Below are 24,979 nucleotides of genomic sequence, written 5' to 3'. Positions count from 1 at the left end.
AATTTGAGAAAAATCTAATAAACTAAAGTTTTAGGAATAAAATCAAATCTTTAAAAATAGAACAAAAAAATATAAAATATGAATGTTGATTTTATTGATAAATAAAAATTAAATTTTTTTTAAGAAAAAATGGAAAAAAAATTACTTTTAGGTGAGTTTTTAATTAATGGAAGTTAGAATGTAATTTCTTGAAAATTTTGAAAAAAATAAATTAAATTAATTTAAAATAATAATATAAATGGAAAATTTGAAAAAAAAAGTAGTTGATACATATCATGGTCACATCCATGTTTAAATTTTAATTATTTGTAAGATAAAACATTAAATTAAATTAAATTATATTTCTATCAACAAATTCATCAATATTTTTTAATTTTTATTGCAGCGTGATGTAACATTATTTTTGTGACAAAAAAATTAAATAAATAAATAAACAATCGTAATTAATTAACTAAAAAACATTACATTCATATTTAAAAATAATTTATTTCATACTGAAAATTGTAAATACTACATGCAATATGAGCTAAATTATGAGCAACCGTGTTACAATTTGAACTAATTCATTTCAATGAAATATTCAATTAACTATTTAACATTATTATGTAATTTGTCATTATGAAACCATACTTTGAGACATCATTTTATCTGAATTCTAAAATACGTATCATTTTATGTACATTTATATTGATAGGTTAAAAAAGTTTTAATTATAATAAAATATTGTAATTGAAATTTATTATTATAAAAAAATAAATATTTTTAAGAATATCCTAAAATAAAAACTAAAATCAATTAAATAGAGCATTATAAGTAATTTTTAAGGGCAAATTTTCAATTTAATCTCCAAAATATAACAAATATTGCATGTTAATTCTAATTTTTTTAGTTATAAATTAGTCCCCAAATTTTTAAAAATTTTAAAGACCTAACACTATTAAATTTTGGATAGAAAAATTATATCAATTTTATGACTTATTTAAATTAAATAATTTGGACCATTTAGATCGAAATTATAAAATATATATATGTCCATTATTTCTAATTTATTGTACTGATTTTTTTAATAGTTGTATGTATTTTATTTAGTAAGTAGAAATTATATCAATTTAGTTAATTAATTATGCTTAGATGATACAGTTAAATTTTTAATTTTTTTAAATATTGTAAATTAATTCTTAAAATTTATATTTTTTTGAAACCATATTGTTGAGCTTATTTATAGTTTTTAACAATATATATGGAAGGAAATTACGTTTATTTCATATAGTATACTATTAGTATATGAGATATTCTAAAATAAATATATAATATTCTAGAATAAATTACAATTAAAAAATGTTATGAATAAAATTATGACAACGATTGTAATTTGTCCTTAAAAAACTTCTCATATATCGTCACGTGATTGTCCCGTGAAATGGTTGTTGTTCATGTTCCTTGGAGTTGGATATAAGAGGAGAGAAAGAAGACCTAAAAATAGAGAGCGGAGGTGCGGTAGGAGAGATCTATCGGCAACCTCGCTCTCTGGTTTTGTTGCATCAAAGCTGAGAGAGAGGAAATGGGAATGAGTCGTTGTGTTTTCTCTTCCGATAATATTGTGATAAAATCGCCGAACGATGGAAGGCTGTACAGAGTGATTGAGCTCGAGAATGGACTCTGTGCTCTGCTTGTTCACGATCCGGAGATTTGCGCTGGAGGATCTCCCGAAGATTCTAAAACCCGAGATAATTGCGAAAAAGAAGAGGATAATCAAGAGGAAGAAGAAGAAGACTATGATGATGATGATGATGATGATGATGATGAGGATGGTGATAGTGAAGACAGTGAAGGCGATGATGAAGAGGAAGGGGAAGAGGAAGGAGAGGGCGAGGAAACTGATGAAGATGGCGATTACAATGATGAAAATGATGCAAATGAACTTAAGAGAAAGGGAAATGGAGTTGCTTCTCAAACTAAGAAGGTTCATTTGCTTTTTTCACCTTTTATCTTTTGTGTTTTAATCTGAAAGCTGAACTCGAAAGTTTGAATTCTTTGCACTCTTATTATTGCTATAAATTCGGTTATCTTGGTTGGATGTCACTTATAGTTAAACATAGCTGTCAGAGTTCATAAGGCAAGGAGATGTGGTGGGAGTTTATCTTTCCTTTCTTCTTTTTAGAATTCTGTAATTGCCTTTGTATCTGGAATGTGACTGGAAAGTGTACGGTTTGCTTTTGCAGGCGGCTGCTGCACTGTGCGTGGCAATGGGCAGCTTCTTTGACCCTCTTGAGGCACAGGGTCTCGCTCATTTTCTAGGTAAATTATTTTTTCTTTTAACAATACCTCTGTTTGTGTGGTCACGCGGGTGAGGAGGTGTTGTTATGTGAATATCTCCTGTTTGTCTAAAAATTTAAGATAAGATTTTGGGACTAGCATCCTTGCAATCCAAAAGAATTGTTTATTATTGAACTTCTCCATATCATGAGCTAGCTTGTGGCGAGAAGGGTCATCCCCTTATGTTTAAAAAAAGAAAATCCAATTGGAAATTGAAACTTAAAATCTGATATTCCATACTTCAACAACCACTGCTTCCATAGTAGCACGATTAGAAATTGAAACCTTCCTGAAACTCTCCAAATTTGTTTTGACTTTTGACCTTACAAGGAAAAATAAAAGAAAATCCCAAGATTTAGATCTTCACCTAAGTAACTTCAATTGACACAATGTGATGGGAGGTGAATGAACTAGACCAGGGAAATAATTGGTTATTTCCTCTTTTGCATAAATAAGTGAGAGCAAAAAGTTTGGTAGAAATCATTTTTTGAGATAAAAAGTTGTACATTAGCAAGCACTAAAGGAGATGTCACCCATATACAAGAGAGTAGAAAATGTGTTGAAGGTTCTTGGCTTAAGAGAATTTGATTGTATTGCTACATCTACAAAATGCTAAGGGTTGAAAAAATACAAGAGAAGTTGAGGAAATTATCATACAAAAGGCTTCACTTGTGGAGAGGTAAACATTTAAGTGGTAATCTGCTGTAGCTCAAATTCCCCATTAGTCCAGAGAATCTTAATGACTATCTAATTGTGTTGTTGCTTTGAACCTTGTTTGCAATTTTACTTTCTTCTTCACTTTTTCTCTGAGAGGGCTGCAACCTACAATTTAATTTCTTCTCTCGTTTGAATAAATAAATTATCATTTTATTTGCTGTATCAATGTGACATCCTATCGATTTTGATGCATTGTTACTAATTAACTCAATGTTTGCAGAGCACATGCTTTTCATGGGGAGTACTGATTTCCCAGATGAAAATGAGGTTTGTTTCATTGTTCTTGCACTACTTGTGAATGTGGGTCTTGTTGCTACCAAAGTGAAATGAGGCTACTAGCAGTATCAGAATTTTTATCAGGCTAATAAGGGAGATGCTACGAACATTATGTTCTTAACTGTAGATGCATCTGATAAGATTCAAGTGCCATGCTTTTTCTTTTTTCAAAATTTGGTTGAACATCAGGGCAGACAGTTTGCTTAGTCTAGAGTATTGCACATATTTCTGCTAGACTATACTTCGCTGGTAGTATAATTGTCGTTTGCCTATTAGTTTGACTCGTTTCTTTTGTTAGTATGATAGTTACTTGTCCAAGCATGGAGGATCATCAAATGCATACACAGAAACAGAGCATACCTGTTACCATTTTGAAGTAAAGCAAGAATTTCTTAAAGGCGCCTTAAAAAGGTAAATGTGAGCTCTTCAAGGATACAGATTTTGAGTTATTCTGAAGGTGGTATTGCTTGGTTCTTCCACATTTCCCCCTTTCTAGATAAGAAAGTGACTTGTTTTAGTTTTTGTTTTCTTTTATTGTTGGTGAAAACATAGATGGGACTGATGCATAGTCTGTCTCCATCGATCTTGGCTGTCTTGTTATCTGATATCTGTGTTTGCAAGTACATTTTAAAAGAAGGTTGAAGTTCTTATCTTTTAGGAAGAATAAGATTCTTTTAAAAGGTTATCCTGACATACTTACAAGTTGAATTTATGTGATATTTAACGATCTTTTGCTATTATAAGAACTTCAGCTGTGTGGCAATGGGATACAGCTTTACTATTCTTTTAGGCAGCATTTTTGTCATGACAATCATTTCATTGATGCTCCTGTTTTTAAGCTGGGTTTTACTACCAAATGCATTTGTGTTAATCATATTTATTTTCCTAAGCGTTTAAAAGTTTGAAATACATCATCCTATAATAACATCTTGATGATGTGTTTTCAATTTTGATTTGTTAGCAAAATTGCAACCATTCTGCTCCACAATATGGTTGTTAAGGTTACTGTTCATTTCATTTATTATTATTTTTTTAGCATGTAACTTTTGCATTATTGCCTCTCGTGATGGCCCTTCTGTTGTCAGATTTTCCCAATTTTTTGTTTCTCCGCTCATGAAAATTGAAGCCATGGAACGGGAAGTCCTTGCTGTGGATTCAGGTGTGTATTAGTAATATGATTCTACTTTTTCTCATTTCTTTCAGAAAAAAGGCTTAGTTTTGTTCATTTGCTTTTGGTTAATTACTGATGAAATTCCATATTGTCCAACTTGTACACAATTGAAACTGCATCATAGAATTTAACCAGGCTTTGCAAAATGATGCCTGTCGCCTTCAACAACTCCAGTGCCATACATCTGGACCAGGTCACCCATTTAACAGATTCTTTTGGGGTATGGTTGCAATATCTTCTCACATCCCACTTCCTATTTTATTTATTTGTTTTTAATAGAGAATGACTCATTATATTGCCTGTGCTGAAAGGAAATAAAAAAAGCTTAGTTGATGCCATGGAGAAAGGGATCAACCTGCGGGAACATATTATGAAACTGTATAAAGATCACTACCATGGTGGGTCAATGAAGTTAGTGGTTATTGGAGGAGGTAAACCTTCTTTTCACCTTTATTATTGATGTCTTCTTTTTGTTATATCTATGTACATTATCAGAAACATGTGTGTAAACAAATTATCACTTGGTAGAGGTTTCGTTATATGGATTACTCCAAATATTTTATTTTTTTAAAAAAATAAAAAGTACAAACGTGTATCACTAATTACATGCACCAAGGGAGTGCAAAGCCCATATACAAAAACAATTTACATATCGGTTAGCATATCAATTAGTTCGCCAAGTTCTCTATGGAGTACAAATGTTATTTAGTTATCGAAATCCAAGAGATTGGAACCATCTCTCTCAAATTTTATTAATACCCTCCTCCATTCCCTCAAAAACTCTCATATTCGTTTCCTTCCAGACAACCAAAACAATAGCTAATGGAATGAGTCCCAAATACTTCTTCCGACTCGGAAAACCGTTCCATATCCAAATTTATTCCAACTTGTGAAACTGCCATGACTTAGTTGTACCCCAAAATCCCAAAAGTCATAGACCATGAGCTGTATGCAATGAGACAGCGAAGAAGGATGTGATCGCATGTTTCCTCCGCTTTCTTACATAAACAATACTAGTTCACCATAGTCTTCCATTTTCTCATTACTTTCAAAAAAATCTTCCATTTTTTCATAAGTCTATTAATAGTCAAGATGCTTCCAAGAGTTGTTTTCCAACCAAAAAATGCTATCCTTGGGGATGCATTTAGTCACCTTATTTGTCTAAATGGGAAGTTTCCTTTGTTTGGCTCTCTCTTGGTCAATATTTGTAAAAAAAAATCTCCATTGTGGATTGTCTCGATGAACTAAGAGTCCATAGAGGTTGGTCCTCATCGTCACTAGGACAAATTGAGGTCAAAATGCTTACAGTGATTCATGTTCGTCTATCTCCCAATCATTAAGATTTCACAATACTTCCACATGTCACTCCTTCCTACCCTTTCCTTTGGCGAACACCTTTTTTGACAAAAATATTCTTGTATCGTGCAATAGCAAAAATCCTTGGGAACCTCGCTCTCATAGCCGTTCCATCAAGCCAAGTATCAGACCCAAAACTGATTCTCTCCCCATCTCCCACTGTCCACTTAAGGCACTCCTGAAATTTCTCTTTTTCTGTGCAAATTCTTTTTCACAACTCTGGCCTATATGGTCTTGTCGATACTCTGGAATACGTCCCTCTAAGTGCCAAACTTCGCCTCAATGATTCTCCTCCATTAGATGTTCCTTTCCTTAAAAAATCTCCAAATCCATCCCCTGAAGAGTCTTGCTCATCTCAAAGACGGATCTCATTCCTAAATTTCCCTGACTTAGTAGTCTTTTAATCATTTATCAAGCGACCAAATGATATTTCCTTTTCTCTTGCGAATCACCTTATAGGAATCTACTTTGTATTGTTTCTAGCTTATTGGCAATACTCTTCGTAATTGATAGAAGGCACATGTAGTATATAGAAAGATTGGCTAGTGTATTTATGATGGGGGTTAAACTACCGCCTTTGAAGAGTAAATTTCTCTTTCACCCTACAAGTTTTCTCTCAAATTTGGCAACAACAGGCTCTCGTGTTCTCACATCTTTATAGTTAGCATCCAACAGCATACCCAAATACTTGATCAACAGATTCGCAATTTTTCACCCCAAAATTCTTGCTAGTCTTCTAGATTTGCTCTCAATCTACTCATCTTAGACTTTGCAAGATTGATGTTGAGGTCGGACACAACTTGAAAGCCTAGCATAACGCATCAAAGGTTTAGTAGTAACCTCTCATCCGGTTGACAAACTACTGATGTGTCATCGGCAAAAAATAAGTGTGTTATTTCCTTTGCCGACTCTCTGTCACCCATCTTGCACCCGCAAAACAAACTGAGCTTCCTAGTGTTTTCATAACAATTATGAACAATGAGGAAGATAGAGGATCCTATTACCTAATGCCTCTTGGTGCTCTGCAAAAAGTTGATGGGCCATCATTCACCATAGCCGCAAAAGATGTTGTAGTGATACATGCATTAATCCATTGTCTCCACTTAGCTCTAAAACTCATTTTTGTCAACATGTAATCAATGAAAGCCCTAATTCATGTGATCATACGCCTTCTCCATATTCAGTTTGCATAACACCCCATCTCTCTTTTTGTATAATTGTTCGTCCATTGGCTCTCAACACCATATCCATAATTTGCCGTCCTTCCATAAATACATGTTGGTTCTCCCCAATGTCTTTGTTCAAGACTTTAGCCATTTTCCTTGCGAAGACCTTCGCTACAGGTTTATAAATACAACTCACTAAACTTATAGGCTGGTATTCCTTAATGCTTACAGCTCCTTCCACCTTAGCAATAAAAAAAAAAAAAAATAGAATTGAGAGATTTCACAAATGTGCCCTTCTCCACAAAAGTTATAGACATGCAATCTTAACAGGGTTGCAAATAATGGACGTGTGGCAGCAAGAAAGTATAGTGTAGAAATATTAGGATAAGTTATATTTACTGTTATTGCTTACTGTTATTTTTTTCTTGTTAGACAACCAAGCATCCGTAACAGAATGTTAGCTGTCATTTAGTAGGAAATGTTGTTAATTTGTTTTGTTTTTTCTTTCTATTTTGCCTATAAAATGAGGTACAAAGCCATTGATGAAATAAGATGAAAAAAGAGTTTTTCCTACTCTCAAAATCTTCATGGTATCAGAGCATACCTGATCCAAATTCTTCAGCATCCCTCTTGCATTCAATAGGCAATGGATGAACAGATTTCCTCTCTGCCTGAAGTCCTTTCGGTCTCCTATCTTCCGGTGCCTTACAACAATACTCTCACTGATCAGGCTCCTTCTTTCGTTATTGGCCATCGACTAAATGACAGTAACTATCTACAATGGTCGTCCTCGGTGTTAATGTTTATCCGAGGGAAAGGTCGGGACGAATACCTCACTGGAGAGCTCTCACCACCTCCCGCAAATGATCCAAATGCTCAGGCATGGAAAGTAGAGAACAATCTTGTTATGCCTTGGTTGGTGAACTCAATGACCACTGAGATTTGAGAAAATTTTCTCCTTTATGAGACTGTGCACGATATCTGGGTCGCAGCTCGTGAGTTTTACTCCACCCATGACAACACTTCTGCCATCTTCGAAGTCGAAGCAAGTCTTCACAACCTGCACCAAGGAGAAAAGACGGTAACCCAATATTACAATTTTCTTACCCGAAAATGGCAGTAGCTTGACGCTTTTGAGGAACATGCTTGGATTTGTCCAAAGGGCACCAGGAGATTGCGAAGCATCGTGGGACAGAAACGAATATTCAAATTTATCTTTGGACTGAACAAATGCCTTGACGAGATAAGAGGATGCATCCTTGGATCCAAACCTCTCCAGAACATCAGAGAGATGTTCTCTGAGGTGCGACGCGAAGAAAGCAGGAAGAAGGTGATGATGGATGAATCGCAACTCAGCCATAACCTTGCTGAAAGCAGTTATCTCTCACCCGAGGCTGTTGTAGCTCCCACAAGTCGGGTGACTGAGCGGAAGGGATGACCATGGTGCGAATACTGTAAAAAACCTGGGCACGTTCGTGGAAGATGCTGGAAGCTTCGTGGGAAGCCAGCTAAAAAGAAGTCACCAACTTATCGGGGCAATTTTATCTCAATTGAGGTGGAATTAGCTACAGCTGTTCCTACTGAAAGTTTATTTAGTCCTGAACAGATCAACCTTTTTTCAGAAAATGTTTTTTCCCAATATGGTTCTTGGTAATGCTTCCACAGCTCATAAAGGTAATTTTTCTGGTTTCTCAACTTATTTCTCAAAAAGGGGCATGTGGATTATTGACTCGAGTGCTTCCGACCATATGACTGAGAATATCTCACTATTTAAGGAATACAGTAAGTGTAGAGGTAAATTCTCAGTTAAAATTGCTGATAGCTCCAGTTCCCAAATCGAAGGAACAAGAATAATTGTACTATCACCCAAGCTAAAGTATTCTGTGCTATACATTTCAAATTTGAATTGCAATCTCCCGTCAATAAGCAAACTATCACAAGACTTGAATTGTGTAGCTACATTTAACTCTAAACTGTGTGAATTTCAGGATTTGGACTCGGAAAAGACGATTGGCAATGCTAGTATGGATTCAGGTTTTTATCTACTGTAAGCTGACAATTCTTCTTTTAGTAGACAAAGTTATCATACAGTATGTACTAATTCTGAATCTGTAAACAATTTAAATAGGGAATGCCCCATTATGTTATGACATTACCGTTTAGGACATCCTAATTTCTTGTACTTGAAAAAGTTATTTCCTATTTTAATTCGAAATAAAAATCCAATTTCCTTTCAGTGCGAAGTATGTCAACTATTCAAACATATTCGAAATTCATTTTTCAGTTTAGTTTACAAACTCATAAAACCTTTTTCATTAATCTATAGTGATATATGGGGTCTATCTCGGGTTACTAATATCATTGGGACAGAATGGTTTATATCATTTGTTGATGACTATACTAGAATCACTTGCATTTTTCTCATGAAAGAAAAATATGAAATTGGCTAAATTTTTTAAAAATTTCACATTACGATTCAAAATCAATTTCACGCTAAAATTCAAGTATTGAGATCAGACAATGGGTGTGAATATTTTGAAATCATTTTGAGACTATTTTTTTTTACCACGGCATTATTCATCAAAGTTCCCGTGTTAATACCTCACAACAAAATGGCGTAGGCGAATGAACAAATAGATACATTCTTGAAATAGCCCGATCAATCATGTTGACTACCTAGGTTCCACAATTTCTTTGGGGAGAGGCTGTTCTCACCGCTACATACTTGATAAACCGCATGCCCTCCTGAACTCTTGCATTTCGAACACCCTATGATACACTCTTAAAGACCTTTCCACAATCTCATATTCTTCATACCCTTCCCTACAAAATTTTCTGTTGTTCAACCTATGTCCATTTTCATACTCACTTCAGGGGTAAACTTGACCCAATGGTCTTTAAATGTGTTTTTGTTGAATATTCACCAAATAAAAAAGGATACAAATGTTTTTATCTCAGGATCCATCGTTTCTACAACAATATGGATGTTACTTTATTTGAAAACCAGTCATTTTATCCCACTACTGATATTCAGAGGGACATTATTAATCAGGAATACCAAGTATGAGATATAAGTACACCACCTCTCACCTCTCTTCCCTAGTCTATTCTTGAGTCTTCTTCAAATTTTCCTGAAACCAGTATCAAAGAGTCTGAACTTGAACTTGAACTGTACCTACTATTATCAATAAAGAGTTACGTGTCTTTATTAGGAGAAACAAAACTCCAGTTAATAAAGATTCTGAACCAACTACACATTGCCATGAATCTATTCCAGTTCCGAGCAGTATGAACACATCAGGTAATAAGTTTTCAGACACAATTTCTGATATTGTTACTATTACAGCCTATGATACTGAGTTACCTATTGTTTTGCGGAAAGGAACTCGATCTTGTACTAGACACCCTATGCAGGATTATGTTTCATTCAGCAATTTGTCTTCAAAGTATCATGCATTTGTAAGTAAGCTTGATGACAGCTCCACTGAAACTAAAACAATTCATAAAGCCCTTGCACTACCAGAGAGGAGAGGTGCTATTCAATAAGAGATCAGGGCTTTAGAAAAGAATAAGACTTGGGACTAACAGAACTTGCACCTGGAAAACATAAAGTGGGGTGCAAAAGGTATTCATTACAAAACCCAATCCTGATGAAAGTGTGAATCAGTACAAAGCTCGTCTACTGGCTAAAGGCTTCATTCAGTCCTACGAGATAGACTATCAGGAGACATTCGCCCCAGTGGCTAAGTACAACACTATCCGGGTATTACTCTCTCTTGATTCTAATCTTGATTGACCTCTCTGTCAACTTGATGTAAAGAATGCATTTCTCAATGGTGATTTGGAAGAAGAGGTATATATGGAAGTGCCTCCGGGCATGAGACCACATATGAATCTCACAAGGTGTGTAAATTCAGAAAGATATTTCATGTTCTAAAACAATCTCCGAGAGGTTGGTTTGACAGATTCACTAAAGCAGTCAAATATATGGGTTATGAGCAGTGTCAGTTTGATCATACTTTGTTGTTAAGAACAGTGTCTCAGGTAAGAAAACAATCATAATTGTTTATGTTGACGATATTATTTTAACAGATGATAACATAGAGAAAATTCAGAAACTTCAAATTTTTCTTGTCACGGAGTTTGAGATAAAAGATTTTGGAGTACTCAAGTATTTTCTGGGGATGGAATTTGCTTGTTCTAAAAAAGGGATATATATGTCACAATGGAAATATGTTCTTGACCTACTGAAAGAAACAGGGATGCTTGGGTATAAACCAGTAGAAACACCCATGGAAACGACTACAAAAGTTGGTTTTAAAACCAATGACAAGTCAGTTGATAAAGAAAGATATCAAAAACTTGTAGGCAAACTTATTTATCTCGCTCATACTAGACTTGATACCAGTTTTGCTGTTAGTACTGCAAGTCAATTCATGAATCAATCTACTGATGATCATATGAATTTAGTATATTGGATCCTAAGATATCTTAAGAAGACTCCAGGATAAGGATTATTTTTTCAGAAAACAATGAACAAGAATATTGAAATCTACACAGATGCAGATTGGGCGGGTTCTGTAACTGATAAAAGATCCACATTTGGGTACTGTACTTATGTATGGAGAAACTTAGTCACTTGGCGGGGTAAGAAATAATCTGTTGTATCACGAAATAATGCAGAAGCTGAACTTCGGTCACTTGCTCATAGAATATGTGAGAGGTTTTGGTTAAACAGGATTTTAATGGAAATAAAATTCTCAGTTACTACTCCCATAAAAGTATGGTGTGACAATCAATCAACAATCAGCATAGCTAAAAATCCTGTACATCATGATCGAACTAAACATGTGGAGATAGATCGGCACTTCATCAGAGAGAAGATTGAAGATCAAACTATTACAATACTCCATGTTCCTACTAGTCAGCAAACTGCAGATATTTTAATAAAGGCACTTCTCGAAGGATCCTTCAACAAATTGATATCTAATTTAGGCTTACTCAACATTTATGTAAACTAGATTGAGGGGAAGTGTAGAAATATTAGGATAAGTTATATTTACTGTTACTGCTCACTATTATTTTATTCTTGTTAGACAATCAAGCATTCGTAACAGACTGCTAGTTGTCATTTAGTAGAAAAGATTGTTAATTTGTTTTGTTTTTTCTTTTTGTTTTCCCCATAAAACGAGGCACAAAACCATTGATGAAATAAGATGAAAAAGGAGTTTTTCCTACTCTCAAAATCTTCATATAATTTATGAGTGTGGGTAGGATTCTTGTGACTTTTTTGGAGGCAACTTTGGAATTGGCTCAACATTGGGATGGCGCCGAGGTGGTTTGAGTGTAAGTTCTAGTCATAGTTATACAGGCTGGGTTGCTGGTCTGTGTCAACACATTGCTAGACATTGCACGGTGGACTTGGCAATGGTCATTGGGTTGGATAATAGATAGCTTGATTTTGAGGTTTATTGTCATTATGGTGATGTCTAAAGAGTAGTGCGAATTTTCTTCTTTGCAAGTTACAATGCAGTTTTTCATGCATCTACCAAGATGTGGAACATTATTTGAGAGTATTTATTTATTTTTAACAAATTTGAGATTTTGCAGATTCTCTTGATGTACTTGAGAACTGGGTTGTGGAATTGTTCTCCAATGTAAGAAAAGGTCCTCAAGTGAAGCCAGAATTCAGGGTGGAAGCTCCTATCTGGACAGCTGGTAAACTTTACAGGTTAGAGGCAGTTAAAGATGTTCACATACTCGACTTGACATGGACGCTGCCATGCCTTCGTCAAGATTATCTGAAGAAATCAGAAGATTATTTAGCCCACCTCCTTGGGCATGGTAAATATTTTCTTCTGTCATTTTTTAATGGGGAAAGGCAAATGTTCTTGGTTAATTGTAAAAATTGATAGGCTTATTGTCTCTGAAGGATAATGATAGATCCTGAATACCTAGCACCACCCTCATATGATGTCGACTGTTTGAGGGGCTTTCTTTTCCTCAAAGTTTCATATTTACTTTCGGATGAAAGGGGGTTTGTTAAGCATGCTTTGTTCAATTTTTTTTTTTTTGTTTTTTTACTTTTTGCAATATCGCAAGAATATAATCCTCAACGACTCCAGGAACATCTGCTTATCAGTAAAATAATTTTGTTGAGGAAAAGTTGAGAAGATTTCAAGCTCTCAATGGGCTACACCATGAAAAACGCACTACAAGTTCTTTGGGTGCCATGCTATGTTGGTAGGCATAAAGAATTTAAAATGTAAAACTTAAATAAAGGAAACCTTTTGGCTTTCCTAACAATCACGTCTGCTAAAAGACTAGGGCAAAAAAGTTCATGGTATAAATTTCTACGGAGCATCTTTCTTCCTTTTTCTAATGCATATGCCACATGGCTACTTCATGCTTTTAACTTGCTGTTTCTTTTTGAACAAATCTAAACTTCAGAGGGCAGAGGGAGCCTACATTCTTTTCTTAAACTTAGAGGATGGGCAACTTCTCTATCTGCTGGTGTCGGAGATGAAGGAATGTATAGGTCATCTGTTGCGTATATATTTTGCATGTCCATACACCTAACAGACTCTGGCTTGGAAAAGGTGGCATCTATTTGCTGCACTTATTTCTAGTATGCTACTAGCAACTTAGTTTCAAATTTCTCTTTCCTATAGAATTTTGTGGGATGTAATGCATGTCTTTTGTCACACACAATCATGATTGTTTTCTTTAGCTGGAGTTGTGGCCTGTCCTTCTTATATGTAATTATCTGTTATTTAGAAGACTTACTGACATACCTAGTCATCCACTGGATTGCTTTGGTACTTGTACATGGTTAGTTTTCATTTGCTACTGGCCACTGTCTACAGTCACCATTCCGGAACCTCTTACAAGTTGTTGATGATCCTGGTAGTGGCATTGCATTTCTCTGCCAAGGGTTTCCATGTACTGATTTACGTCAGCATTACTAATGTGTTGTTTTCGTGAAACTACTTTCACTAATATTTCTTTTCATCATGAATTTCTTTTTGCAGGTTTTTGACATCATTGGCTATGTCTATCAATACCTTAGGCTACTGGATAAGTTTTCTCCTCAGGAATGGATATTTAAGGAACTGCAGGATATTGGAAACATGGACTTCAGGTTTGCAGAGGAGCAACCTCCGGATGAGTATGCTGCTCAGCTTGCAGGTCTTCCTTTTGTTAAATTTATTTTTCATGCATGTGGATTAGTATTCTTTTTGTGTGCATTAGATAGATATCTTTTGATTGTAATATTGGGTTCTACAGATGTTTCTATTATTGAGAGTTGAGACTTCTTGCAATTGTTTTCCTTTTTTCTTGCAATTCCGTAATTTAGTTCAGGAAGATAATTTGAATACTGAATGTGTTTGCTTGACAATTTTAGTTAGTCAACATCTTTTTAGTAATAAGAGGAAACACCATGTTGACTCTGGAATATTATTTTAGCTCTTTTGTTCCTTTGCCACTTCCTGGAAATAATTTCGTGTTTTCCCTTGAAAAAAAAAGTCTTTTTTCTTCTTTATTAACTTCATTGAGATTCTGCCATTGCAGAGAATTTGCTTGTTTATCCGACGCAGCATGTTATTTTTGGGGACTATGCGCATGAGATTTGGGATGAAGAAATAATAACTTCTGTTCTGGGTATATTTACACCAGAGAATATGCGGATTGATATTATATCGAAGTCCATTAATTCACAAGGTAACTATTCACTGCCATCATTTTCATTTCCCATCTTCTATATTACTGTACTCTCAAATTTGTCTTATTTGAGGTGTATAATTGCCAAATCATGTCAGTTTGTGGCAGACAGACAATTTACTTTCATGCTGCAGAGAGTTTTCTACAAAAGAATTTAACATTGATCTCATTATCTCACCTTATGTGCTGCTAGACATATATTCTCTGGATTATGTTCATGTGAATTTTACTCAAGTCTTGTCTGACAATATGATGTTGAAAATTGTGTACGCATGAAAGAGGTGATAGGGTTCCTTATGTTTTTCTTACTCTTTGTATATACTTTTTTGTTTCTGTCTCAGAATTCCAAAATGAGCCTTGGTTTGGATCTCGTTACACAGAGGAAGATATTCCTCCATCACTGATGGAATTATGGAAGGATCCTCCTGAAATTGATGTTACATTGCATCTGCCTTCAAAGAATGAATTTATTCCTCGTACTTTTTCTATCCATGCCGACAAGAGAAATGATCTTGCAAACTTATCTTCTCCTAGATGTATTATTGATGAACCGCTGATAAAGTTCTGGTACAAGCTTGATAATACTTTCAAAGTTCCTCGTGCGAATGCGTACTTCCGAATAAACCTGAAAGGGGGATGTGGTGATGCCAAGAGTAGTCTTTTAACAGAGCTATTTGTTGATCTTCTGAAAGATGATTTGAATGAGACAATATATCAGGTTAACAGCGTATATATATATATATATATATTTTTTTTTTTTTTGTTTTCCTATTGAAAGAAAATTAAGTTGTACTTAATTTGGATTCAGCATATTTAATTTATGATGGTTTGTCCTTTAGAAGTAGTTACGAGTTTTTTCAGTTAGCTCATTTTCTTTGGTTTTGATTCGAGTTCTTTTCATAAGACATGCTCTTAATTCTTTATCCACAGGCCAGTATGGCGAAGTTGGAAACTTCTGTATCTGTTGTCAATGACAAGCTAGAGCTAAAAGTTTATGGTTTTAATGATAAGCTTCCAACTCTTTTGTCTAAGCTCTTATTGATAGCCAAGTCTTTCCTGCCAGCAAATGATCGTTTTAAGGTAATTACATGCTTTGGTCATTATCTTGCTTGTATATATTGTATGCTACATATATGTGTGTGTGTATATATATTCTTTTGGCTGTTAGTGCTTCATTCGCATTTTGAGAAGGAAGCTGCCACTTGTACATGTCCTAGCTTGATCCCATGATAGGGACTTTAATCTTTTTTCACATTCTTGTCATAATGTACGTTAATATGTAATTACAGTACATAGTTGATCCTAAGTTTACTTTGCATTTTATATGAAATTATCGTTCTTTTCTTTGTCTGTGACAACTGGAAATGAATATATAGGTTATTGTCTGCAGCCTTGATCCCATGATAAAGAGTGCTAGGTTTTAATCTCTCTTTCGAGTTATTTTCATAATGTATCATATAATTGTAATTACAATGCCACATATTTGATCCTAAGTTTACTTCGCATTTCATGTGAAATTATCCGTGTTTATTACTTTGTGACAACTGGAGATGAATATATAGGTTATTAAGGAGAATATGGAGAGGAAACTGAGAAATGCAAATATGAAGCCTTTAAGTCATTCAACATACCTGAGACTACAACTTCTGTGTAAAAGTTTCTATGACGTGGACGAGAAGCTGCGCATTCTAAATGATCTGTCTTTTGATGATCTGATAGCATTTATTCCCGAGTTTCGTTCCCAGGTAAAACATTGACCATTTTATATAGTGCTATTAATTCTACTTGGCTCACATATGTAGGAAGCAATTTCAAGTTTCACTTAGATATTTGAGTGCTTGAGAAGTTGATCACTAACCAAGGCTATTAATAATGGACGAAGTGCATCTCCCATTGACTTAATGGTTCTTGATACATCTTTACGAGACAATACTTTACTTGGTCCAAAAGACCAAAAAGTTCACTAGTTGGAGGAGGGTCAATAAGCATATGAACAATGTCTATAAGCCATCATTCAAGCCCTCCACCTCATGATGTCATAACACTACTGGTATTAGCTTCATTTTCTCTTCCATTAATCCAATTGGAAAACTTAATGTACATCTTAAATCAAATAAATTTGGCAGAATGCATGAATAAATATTGACTCACTTTTCTAAATTGTTGACCTATCAAAAAGTGAATACAGAACAAGAATTTTCGACCAAACTAACCTTGAAAAATGAAAAAACACGATTAAAAGCCTTAAGAACTAGTATGAAGATATCAAGAACCGGTGCATAGATGGTTGAACCAGACTTGGTTTTATCCGGTCAACAAAAGGCTTCAACATTCCAAAAATATGCATTGGATTGATGTGTGGGTGTAACGCCGGCTTTTGACAAACTTTCAACAACAATCTATGGCGGAGGATTCGTCTGGATGCATTGGTTTCAGATTTGGTTTTGGCATCACTCGTTGCAGTTAGGAAAGAGGAATTTTAGTGTTCCTAGCAGTGATCTGGTGGGCTTTTGGCGAGTCAGAAAAATTTTGGCAACTGTAGATGCTAAGATTTGGTGGGTAGATCGATCGATACCCTCAGAAGTCAACAAAATGGCGGTGTCAACCACCTCCCAGCTTTGGCTAGGGATTTCGTTGTGCCATGATGTGATGTTGCTCTCTCCTATTTGGTGGATAATTTAGTTCAGGATTGTTTCTTTGCTTTTTGCTGTAGGGTTGTGTTTTATTAAACTTGGGTAAAAATTTCGAGCAGCATGATGAAGTGAATTTAGGCTCTTATACTAATTAATGTAGAAAAAAGAGATGTTGAACTCAATACTTAAAGGAAATTTATTTAGAACCAAGATTAGAGATCTTGGAGCTCAATAAGTCAATAACTTAATATTTGAATGGTAATCCTATAAATCATTTACCAAATAACTAAGGTAGGGTACCCTATTTATAATAGTAGATTACAACCAAAATTGAAATTCTTAATTCTATCTAAGAATTCTACTGAATAAAAAATAGCCAATAAGCTGCAATAACCTACAACAGAGAATAACAAAATTAGATCCTAACAAAATTGGGAATAATAAACTTAGAGTATTAATGAACCTATAGATACTAATTCTTGAATAAGTTAAGTACCTTAATAATATAAAAACATTACAATTGTGTGTGTGTATATATATATATATCCATCTTATCAGTGAAATATGTCCAGAATCTATTCTCTTCTGATGTTGCAACCACTAACAAAATCTTTGAGTTCTTGGATTTGTGTGAGAAAAGAAGGTATGGCAAAAAGTTGCTTGAAACGCCAGAAAGTAATCTACTACTTCTGCTGCAGCTTCACTGATTTTCCCAGCTTGTTCTGAAGGACACCTGGCCTGAAGCATAAGTTTGATATTTTCCATGTGAAGTTCTGGCAGGGCCGTTCCAGCTTAAGAAACCATAATTGGGAATTGTCCTCCAAGGGAAAGGAAGCCAGCCTCATCTTCTTCGGCTGTTTGTTGATGCTGGAAAATATGCTCATATCAGTTTAGCCCGCCCAACAGATCTATCTTGCCTTCGTAGTGTGGAAGATCAAGATTGGCAACTGCGTACAGTTCACACCCCTTTGGCACTCTTTTTGGCATCTACGTGATGCTTGTCCTGTTTTTGTCCGCTTCTTAAGGCCCCTGCATCTGCAGCTTTGTTCTTTGTCTCACTCAGCTCATGCAACAAACTCATGATCTGAATCATGAGTTCTTTCTGGCGTTCTTCTGATATGGTCCAATCTTCCTGGTATTGTTTGAGGAACAACTTGAATTGTTGCTTAAAAGCTTTAAAAAACTCCCATATCCACTGGTTCTGGTACCTGTTTGTTGGTCCTGGATCTGCATTATAGGTAAGGAGCCTGTTAGCAAGAAGTCTAATGCAAGCTGGCTGCTTGTTTCGCTGACTTCTGGCCTTTCTAACCTATGTTGAGGCTCGTTACAGAGATCCTCCGATCAATAAATTCTGTTTCTCTTTTGTCTGAATAGCTGATGAAATTTTGTTGGTGATAATAATGATATTTATCGGGATGCTATTTTAAAATAAGACCCCTACTACTAGACAACCAGGAATCAGAGATCCTGGAAATCATATTTAAACTTCTAAAAGTTAAAGATAGAAAGAAAAATAAAATCCTAAAACAACTAAATAGTGATGTAGAACAAAGAGAACGTGAAAGTAAAACTTAGAGAAATTTTATTAAGAACCAAAATTTGGAGCTCTTGGATCTCAATAATAAAAAAATATGTTAATATTTGAATCATAATTATTAATGGTCTATTTAATAACTAAATTAGGTACCTTATTTATAGGCACTAAATATATCAAAAATAGGAATTTAGAAAACCTACTAACTAGAAAATAAGTTAAATGAAAAGGACTAAAGAAACAGGAAATCTAGAAAATAGAAAAACAAATTGTCCTATTTTCCTTTATTATAAAACTTTTTAAAACTTAGAAAAGGAAGTCAATTCTTCATATGCCTTTCAGTTAACTTCCCAAATGTTTATATTCCTTTGTTGATTCTACTTCATATTTTATATTCCTGAGTATGTTTACTTTAAAAGCTTCCTATTCTGCATCATCCTTCCTCACTGGGTGAAAACTTGACCTCGAGATTTTGAATGTTGAAGTACAAAGAATATCAGTTTTATAATGTCTTAATATCGAAGCTTGCAGAACTTGTAATTGTAATGAGAATACATGAATGTTTCCGAAATCAAAGATTTTAAAGATATAAAGAGCCATTAAAAATGATAAAATTCATGAAGGGAGAAGAAACAAACTTGCCTCATTGTTGTTAGGAGCCAAAATAAGTGGAGCAATATTTTTAGACGAGACCTCTTGCTTCTTAACGGGAACATCATTGTTTCAGCCTCAACAACATTGCTTAAAACTAATTGAGAGATCTACTGCTCGAAACTCAACTTGATCAGCAGGAATAACAGCCTCGTTCACAATCTCTTCTAATCTTTTTTCTAAATAGATTCACTTTTGGAACTATTATATGTCCAAGGTCCAACATTGAGATGATTTTAAAGTTAAAGTCTCATGAATTTGATCTTATAGAATCTGATACATTTTTTCATTGAGTGAAAGGTACAAAATAAATTAAATCAGATTGATTTTTCAATCAAAAGCACTAATAGGAACTAATAAAGAGACATGCTATCCCATGAAAAACATCACAATCCTTTTTGTCAAGAAATGTTGACGGAGATGGGATTAGAACCCATGATTTAAAGGTTATTAGCCTTGTGAGCTACCAAATTGCTCCTCCCATGATGAAAAGAAAAAAAAAGGACTTAACTAATGGACAAAAAAGAATTGAATGGGCCACTTTATCATTATATATAAGTAGACTATGCTCTTATCGAGTAGCAATGGGTACGTGAAATTCCGTGTGAATCAATATGGACTACTTTGAAAGTCTAAATACTCATAGATGACTAATAACGAAATAGTACTGTGAGGGAATGGTGAAAAGAACATCCACTGGGGAGTGAAATAGAATATGAAACCAAAAACTTCCAAGCAATAGGAGGAGCCCAGGGCTTTGTCCTGTGTGCCTATTAATGAACGAGCTGACAACTCATAGGCAATGACTTGGTTAAGGGAACCTATGGGAACCGTATCAAGCAATAAGAGTTGCCTAGGGCTCTGTTCCGTGTGCCTATTAAAGAACGAACTGACAACTCATAGGCAATGACTTGGTTAAGGGAACCTATGAGAGCCATATCGGAAGCGAGTTGTATGCTACATTCAAAATGGTGAATTACTTCCGAAAAGGAATCTATTGATTCTCTCTAAAATTGGTTCGACTGTGATAATTTACTTCACGAGTAAGGTCTCCGATTAAGTTCAGGATAGCTCAATTATGCCAAAGAAAAGAATGAAAGAAGCACATGACTCCTTCATGCATCCCCATTTGATTTGGGGGGATATAGCTCAATTGGTAGAGTTTCACTCTTGTGATTGGATCGTTGTGATTACAGGCTGGGTATCTAATTGTCTAGTCTAGTACATACATATCAATCTTATTACTTAAATCTTGAATATATATTTTCATATCCTCCAAAACTTTATAAGAATAAGAAGTGTCATATTGCTTTTGTGACAACTGGTCTTTTGTAGGTGGAACATTTGTTTTCACTATTTTAGACATCAAGAGATAGTTTTATATTTTTCTTTGATAACATCTCTCATATAAGTAGCATCCTTGATGAGAATCTCCAGCTTAAATAGCATATTCATAAAGTTCATAGGTTAAAAAAGCTTGCAACCTTGTAGAATGTCAATTTATTTTAATTCTCTCTACATATCCATATTGACCAAACGTTTTGTATGAAGTGAATATCATAAATCATCATTTGTAACTGAACCATATACTCGATAGAATGTCATTAAAAGAACAACATTCATTATTTTAAATCCATCCAATTTTCCTCTGACGCTAAACACATTTCGTTCATATCAACTTGGAAAAATGAATAAAGAACACAAATTTGAGCCAACTAACATTAAAAAAGTGAAAGAGCACTTCTAAAAATCTCAAGAGTAGTTTTGTAGCAGGGTTTTGGGGTTTTGCTGACTGGGAACGTCTAAGGCTACTGCTGGAAGCGGTATCAACCACCTCCTGATGGTGGCTGGCAAACAAGCTGACCTTCTTTTCTGGTTTAGGGTTTTTTTTAATAACTAATGATGAATAATCTACTTAATAACTAAACTAGATACCCTATTTATCGGCACCAGGTACATCAAAAATAGGAATTTGGAAAACTTACTAAATAAAAAATAAATTAAATAGAAAGGACTAGGAAAATAGGAAATCTAGGAAATAAGAAATCTGGAAAATCTAAGAAATAGGAAAACAAACCATCCTATTTTCCTTTATTATAAAAATTTCAAAATTTAGAAAAGTTAATTAAATATTCCGGTTCCTTTTTATTAAATTAGGAAAGGAAATCAAATCTTTATATTTGTTTTAGTTAACTTCCAAAATGTTTATGTTCCTTTATTGATTATGTCTCATATTTTCTATTATTGAAATATGTCTACTTTTGAAACCTCCTATTCTGCATCAAATAGGTTCTTCCGAGGAACCTTAATTTTTTCCTTGCTGGTTGAGACAGTAAATTGGAAAGCAGGAAACCGGAGCCTCCTTCCCTGCTGTAACATGGGTCCCTCGCACATAGGTTTTTCCAATAAACTTATCTTGGGCGCCTATGTCCTGGTTAGCCTTAATATGAGGCTTCTAGGACGGGTGCACAAATAAACAAAGTCAACTTACATGCTAGAAAGGATGGATTAAATGTGGGAAAGACATGGTATTATGGTTTGTTGGTAATATATGAGTTGAGTTATCATCAAACTTCTGTTTGTTCTTTCAGTTTTGTTGGGAAAACCTGCATCTTAACTGGTAGGCCTTGTTTTCTAATCTGCTTTCGGACTGTAATTCACTTTAGTACTATTTACATACATATGCTTATTGTTCAGCTATATATTGAAGGCCTTTGCCACGGTAATTTGTTAGAAGAAGAAGCAATTAATATATCAAATATCTTTAAGAGTAATTTTCCTGTGGAACCACTCCCATTGCAAATGAGGCAAGGAGAGAATGTACTATGTCTTCCTTCTGGTGCAAACCTCGTAATGGATGTCAGTGTGAAGAATAAATCTGAAACCAACTCTGTCATTGAGGTAGACTATTTTCCTAGTGGTATACGAGTTGATATAACATATCTATCTATGTAATTCTTATTTTGTACATTTATTATTTTCTCGGATTTCTGTATCAATTTGTACTGCAGCTATACTTCCAAATTGAGCCTGAGGAAGGAAGAGAAACAGCAAAATTGAAGGCCTTTGTTGACCTCTTCGATGAAATTGTGGAAGAGCCACTTTTCAACAAGTTAAGGTGGGTTTCCCTGATGCTAAAGGGATCTAAACCATTAATTTATCATTTCTTTTTGTACTTTCTGATTATTAGGTTTTTCATTTTCTCCTCATGAGATATGCAATTGCCCATGATCCATGAAACTTATTATGTTCGCATTCTCCTACTTTGCTTTTGTTTTATGCCTTTCCTCAGTATTTCCATATCTAATCTAAAAATGAAGTTATATCCACTGATCTGTTTTTTCTTTCCAAATTTTCCATTTGGCTGTAAATCTAGAACAAAAGAGCAGCTCGGTTATGTTGTCGAATGTAGCCCCCGGATAACATATCGCATTCATGGATTTTGTTTCTCTGTTCAATCGTCCAAGTACAATCCAGTTTATTTGCAGAGTAGGATTGATAGCTTCATAAATGGACTGGAAGAATTGCTGGTAAGCACCGGAATTGATTTATGCATTCAGCAAGATTTTTTAGCTTTTATATGATAGTATGTCAACCATGTCCAAGCAATTTACTTCGTGTTTTGTTTATCATTGTTCTGTTGTGTAAGGTTGGCAGTTAGTTGTAGTTAGTTTATGAAAAGGCTATGCTGTGTCTATTTGTCAGCCAATGTATGATTCTTTCTTGCTTTTTCTGGGGGGAAGAGAAAAGCCAAAGCATGATGCTGACTTTGCTAGTCACAAATTTTTTTGACTGTCTTTCTGACTGATCTATTTTGAGGTGCCAAAATTGACCTTCTATTTTCAATGTCAATGAGATGCACATTTTGATTTTATTGCGCATAGTTTTCTTGAGTTCATTTATCCATGTATTATTAACTCATTGTTTGAAGCCTCAGTTCTGGTTAATACACAGAAGCCTCAGAATTGGTGCCATCATCTAACACATACAGCTCATCTCTGAATTTTGAAAATGTATTGCAATTGTAGGAAGGGCTTGATGATGAATCATTTGATGATTACAAAAATGGGCTAGTTGCCAAGCTACTGGAAAAAGATCCATCTCTCACATATGAAACAAATCGATTTTGGGGTCAGATTGTTGATAAAAGGTACTAAGATGTTGTTATATCACCATGACTGTTGGCATGTACAGTATATGTATAAGCTCTTGCTGTTTCAGACTCAGTCCTAATAGATGTTCTTGATTGTCAGGTATATGTTTGACATGTCACAGAAGGAAGCAGATGAACTCAGAAGCATTCAGAAGAAGGATGTTATTGACTGGTACAGAACGTATTTTCTCAAGTCATCCCCAAAGCGTCGGAGACTAGCAGTTCGTATATGGGGCTGCAACACAGACATGAAAGAGGCTGAAAAACAACAAAAGTCTGTGTATGTCATTAAAGATGTGATGGCCTTCAAAATGTCGGAAAAGTTCTATCCAAGCTTTTGTTGAGCACTTTGTTTTTTGGTTACATGGCATACCTAGAAATTTGGTACCATTGAAGCCTTAATTTGATCAAGGTGATCCATTTGAAAATTATTTATTTTGACCTTAGAGAAAAATAAAAATTTCAAGAACAATGACAGGACCATTTGTTATTGATTAATCCTTGGACGCCACATTTTTGTTTCAATAGACAAGAATATGAAAGGTATTAGAGTCATTTTTTGGATATTTTGTTTTTCGTTGGGGATCTCCTGTTGTCTGTACTCTTACTGCACGTTTGTTTCAATTAAATTTCCATTCTTTTATCATTCTTAGTACCACATGCATACATGATATATATAATATCTACATATAGTTTTGTAAATGAATAGAAATTGAACCGAACTATGTGCAAGTGTGTCATTTAAGTGGCACTCTTTCCTGAACTGATCAATCTAGAGCAGCCTAACCAAATTAAATTGATCTAAAAAGATGTGAATCCTTCATTTATTATTTTGGTTAGGACTGACCTGCAAGATATGAATCATTTCAAATTAATTATTTGGATTGGGATTGATTTTCTCGTGTTGAAAGGCAGTGAGTGAGACTGGTTGGATGCTTGCGGTGTCTTGTGCAATCTCAAGCAAAAAACAGTGGCAATGGTAAGAAACTGGGAGGTATGTTATTTATATCTTTATTCTTGTTCTACAACTCTTTCGATAAATTATGGTAAGAATGCAGATAGCATCATCTGCAGGAAAAGATATCATTTTGATTTGGACGACAGGACCAGAAGGAACTGAATAGTGAATTGAAATAATAAACTGCTAATAAATTTTAGTTTTTAACTGTATGAAGTTGTGGAAACAATGGATGAAGAAAATGAAAGACTGCACTGCTTGTTCCTGTAAATTGGTGGTTGTGAAGCTTTGGGAGATTGATTTGAAGGGTGCTTGAATCAATCACT

At 34.7% G+C, this 24,979-nt stretch overlaps 1 protein-coding gene across 1 annotated transcript; it reads left to right on the top strand.

Annotated features, from left to right (window-relative positions):
* The first annotated feature begins 1,453 nt into the window (after positions 1-1,453).
* On the top strand, positions 1,454-24,341 carry LOC110823601 (Insulinase (Peptidase family M16) family protein). Its single transcript, XM_088214098.1, has 19 exons — positions 1,454-1,963; positions 2,223-2,298; positions 3,254-3,300; positions 3,608-3,720; positions 4,395-4,468; positions 4,605-4,700; positions 4,792-4,911; positions 12,613-12,846; positions 13,453-13,601; positions 14,034-14,190; positions 14,575-14,724; positions 15,066-15,442; positions 15,655-15,804; positions 16,287-16,469; positions 22,240-22,443; positions 22,554-22,660; positions 22,919-23,072; positions 23,571-23,692; positions 23,796-24,341. The coding sequence occupies exons 1-19, from the start codon at positions 1,562-1,564 to the stop codon at positions 24,037-24,039; spliced, it is 3,159 nt and encodes a 1,052-aa protein (XP_088070224.1). The 5' UTR covers positions 1,454-1,561; the 3' UTR covers positions 24,040-24,341.
* The last annotated feature ends 638 nt before the right edge of the window (positions 24,342-24,979 follow it).

This window comes from Carica papaya, chromosome 2, assembly GCF_054855325.1.
Source record: "Carica papaya isolate Zhongbai chromosome 2, ASM5485532v1, whole genome shotgun sequence".
In the NCBI taxonomy this organism is placed as follows: Eukaryota; Viridiplantae; Streptophyta; class Magnoliopsida; order Brassicales; family Caricaceae; genus Carica; species Carica papaya.
Note: the sequence above shows the minus strand (reverse complement) of the source record. Positions and strands in the feature narration are given on the sequence as shown.

Bases quoted from the DNA above. Each gene is read 5' to 3' on its own strand.
- LOC110823601 (XM_088214098.1), top strand. From the start codon at position 1,562: ATGGGAATGAGTCGTTGTGTTTTCTCTTCCGATAATATTGTGATAAAA. The intron at 12,847-13,452 runs GTAAATATTTTC...TCTAAACTTCAG, and splicing joins AGCCCACCTCCTTGGGCATG to AGGGCAGAGGGAGCCTACAT. The intron at 23,693-23,795 runs GTACTAAGATGT...CTTGATTGTCAG, and splicing joins GGTCAGATTGTTGATAAAAG to GTATATGTTTGACATGTCAC.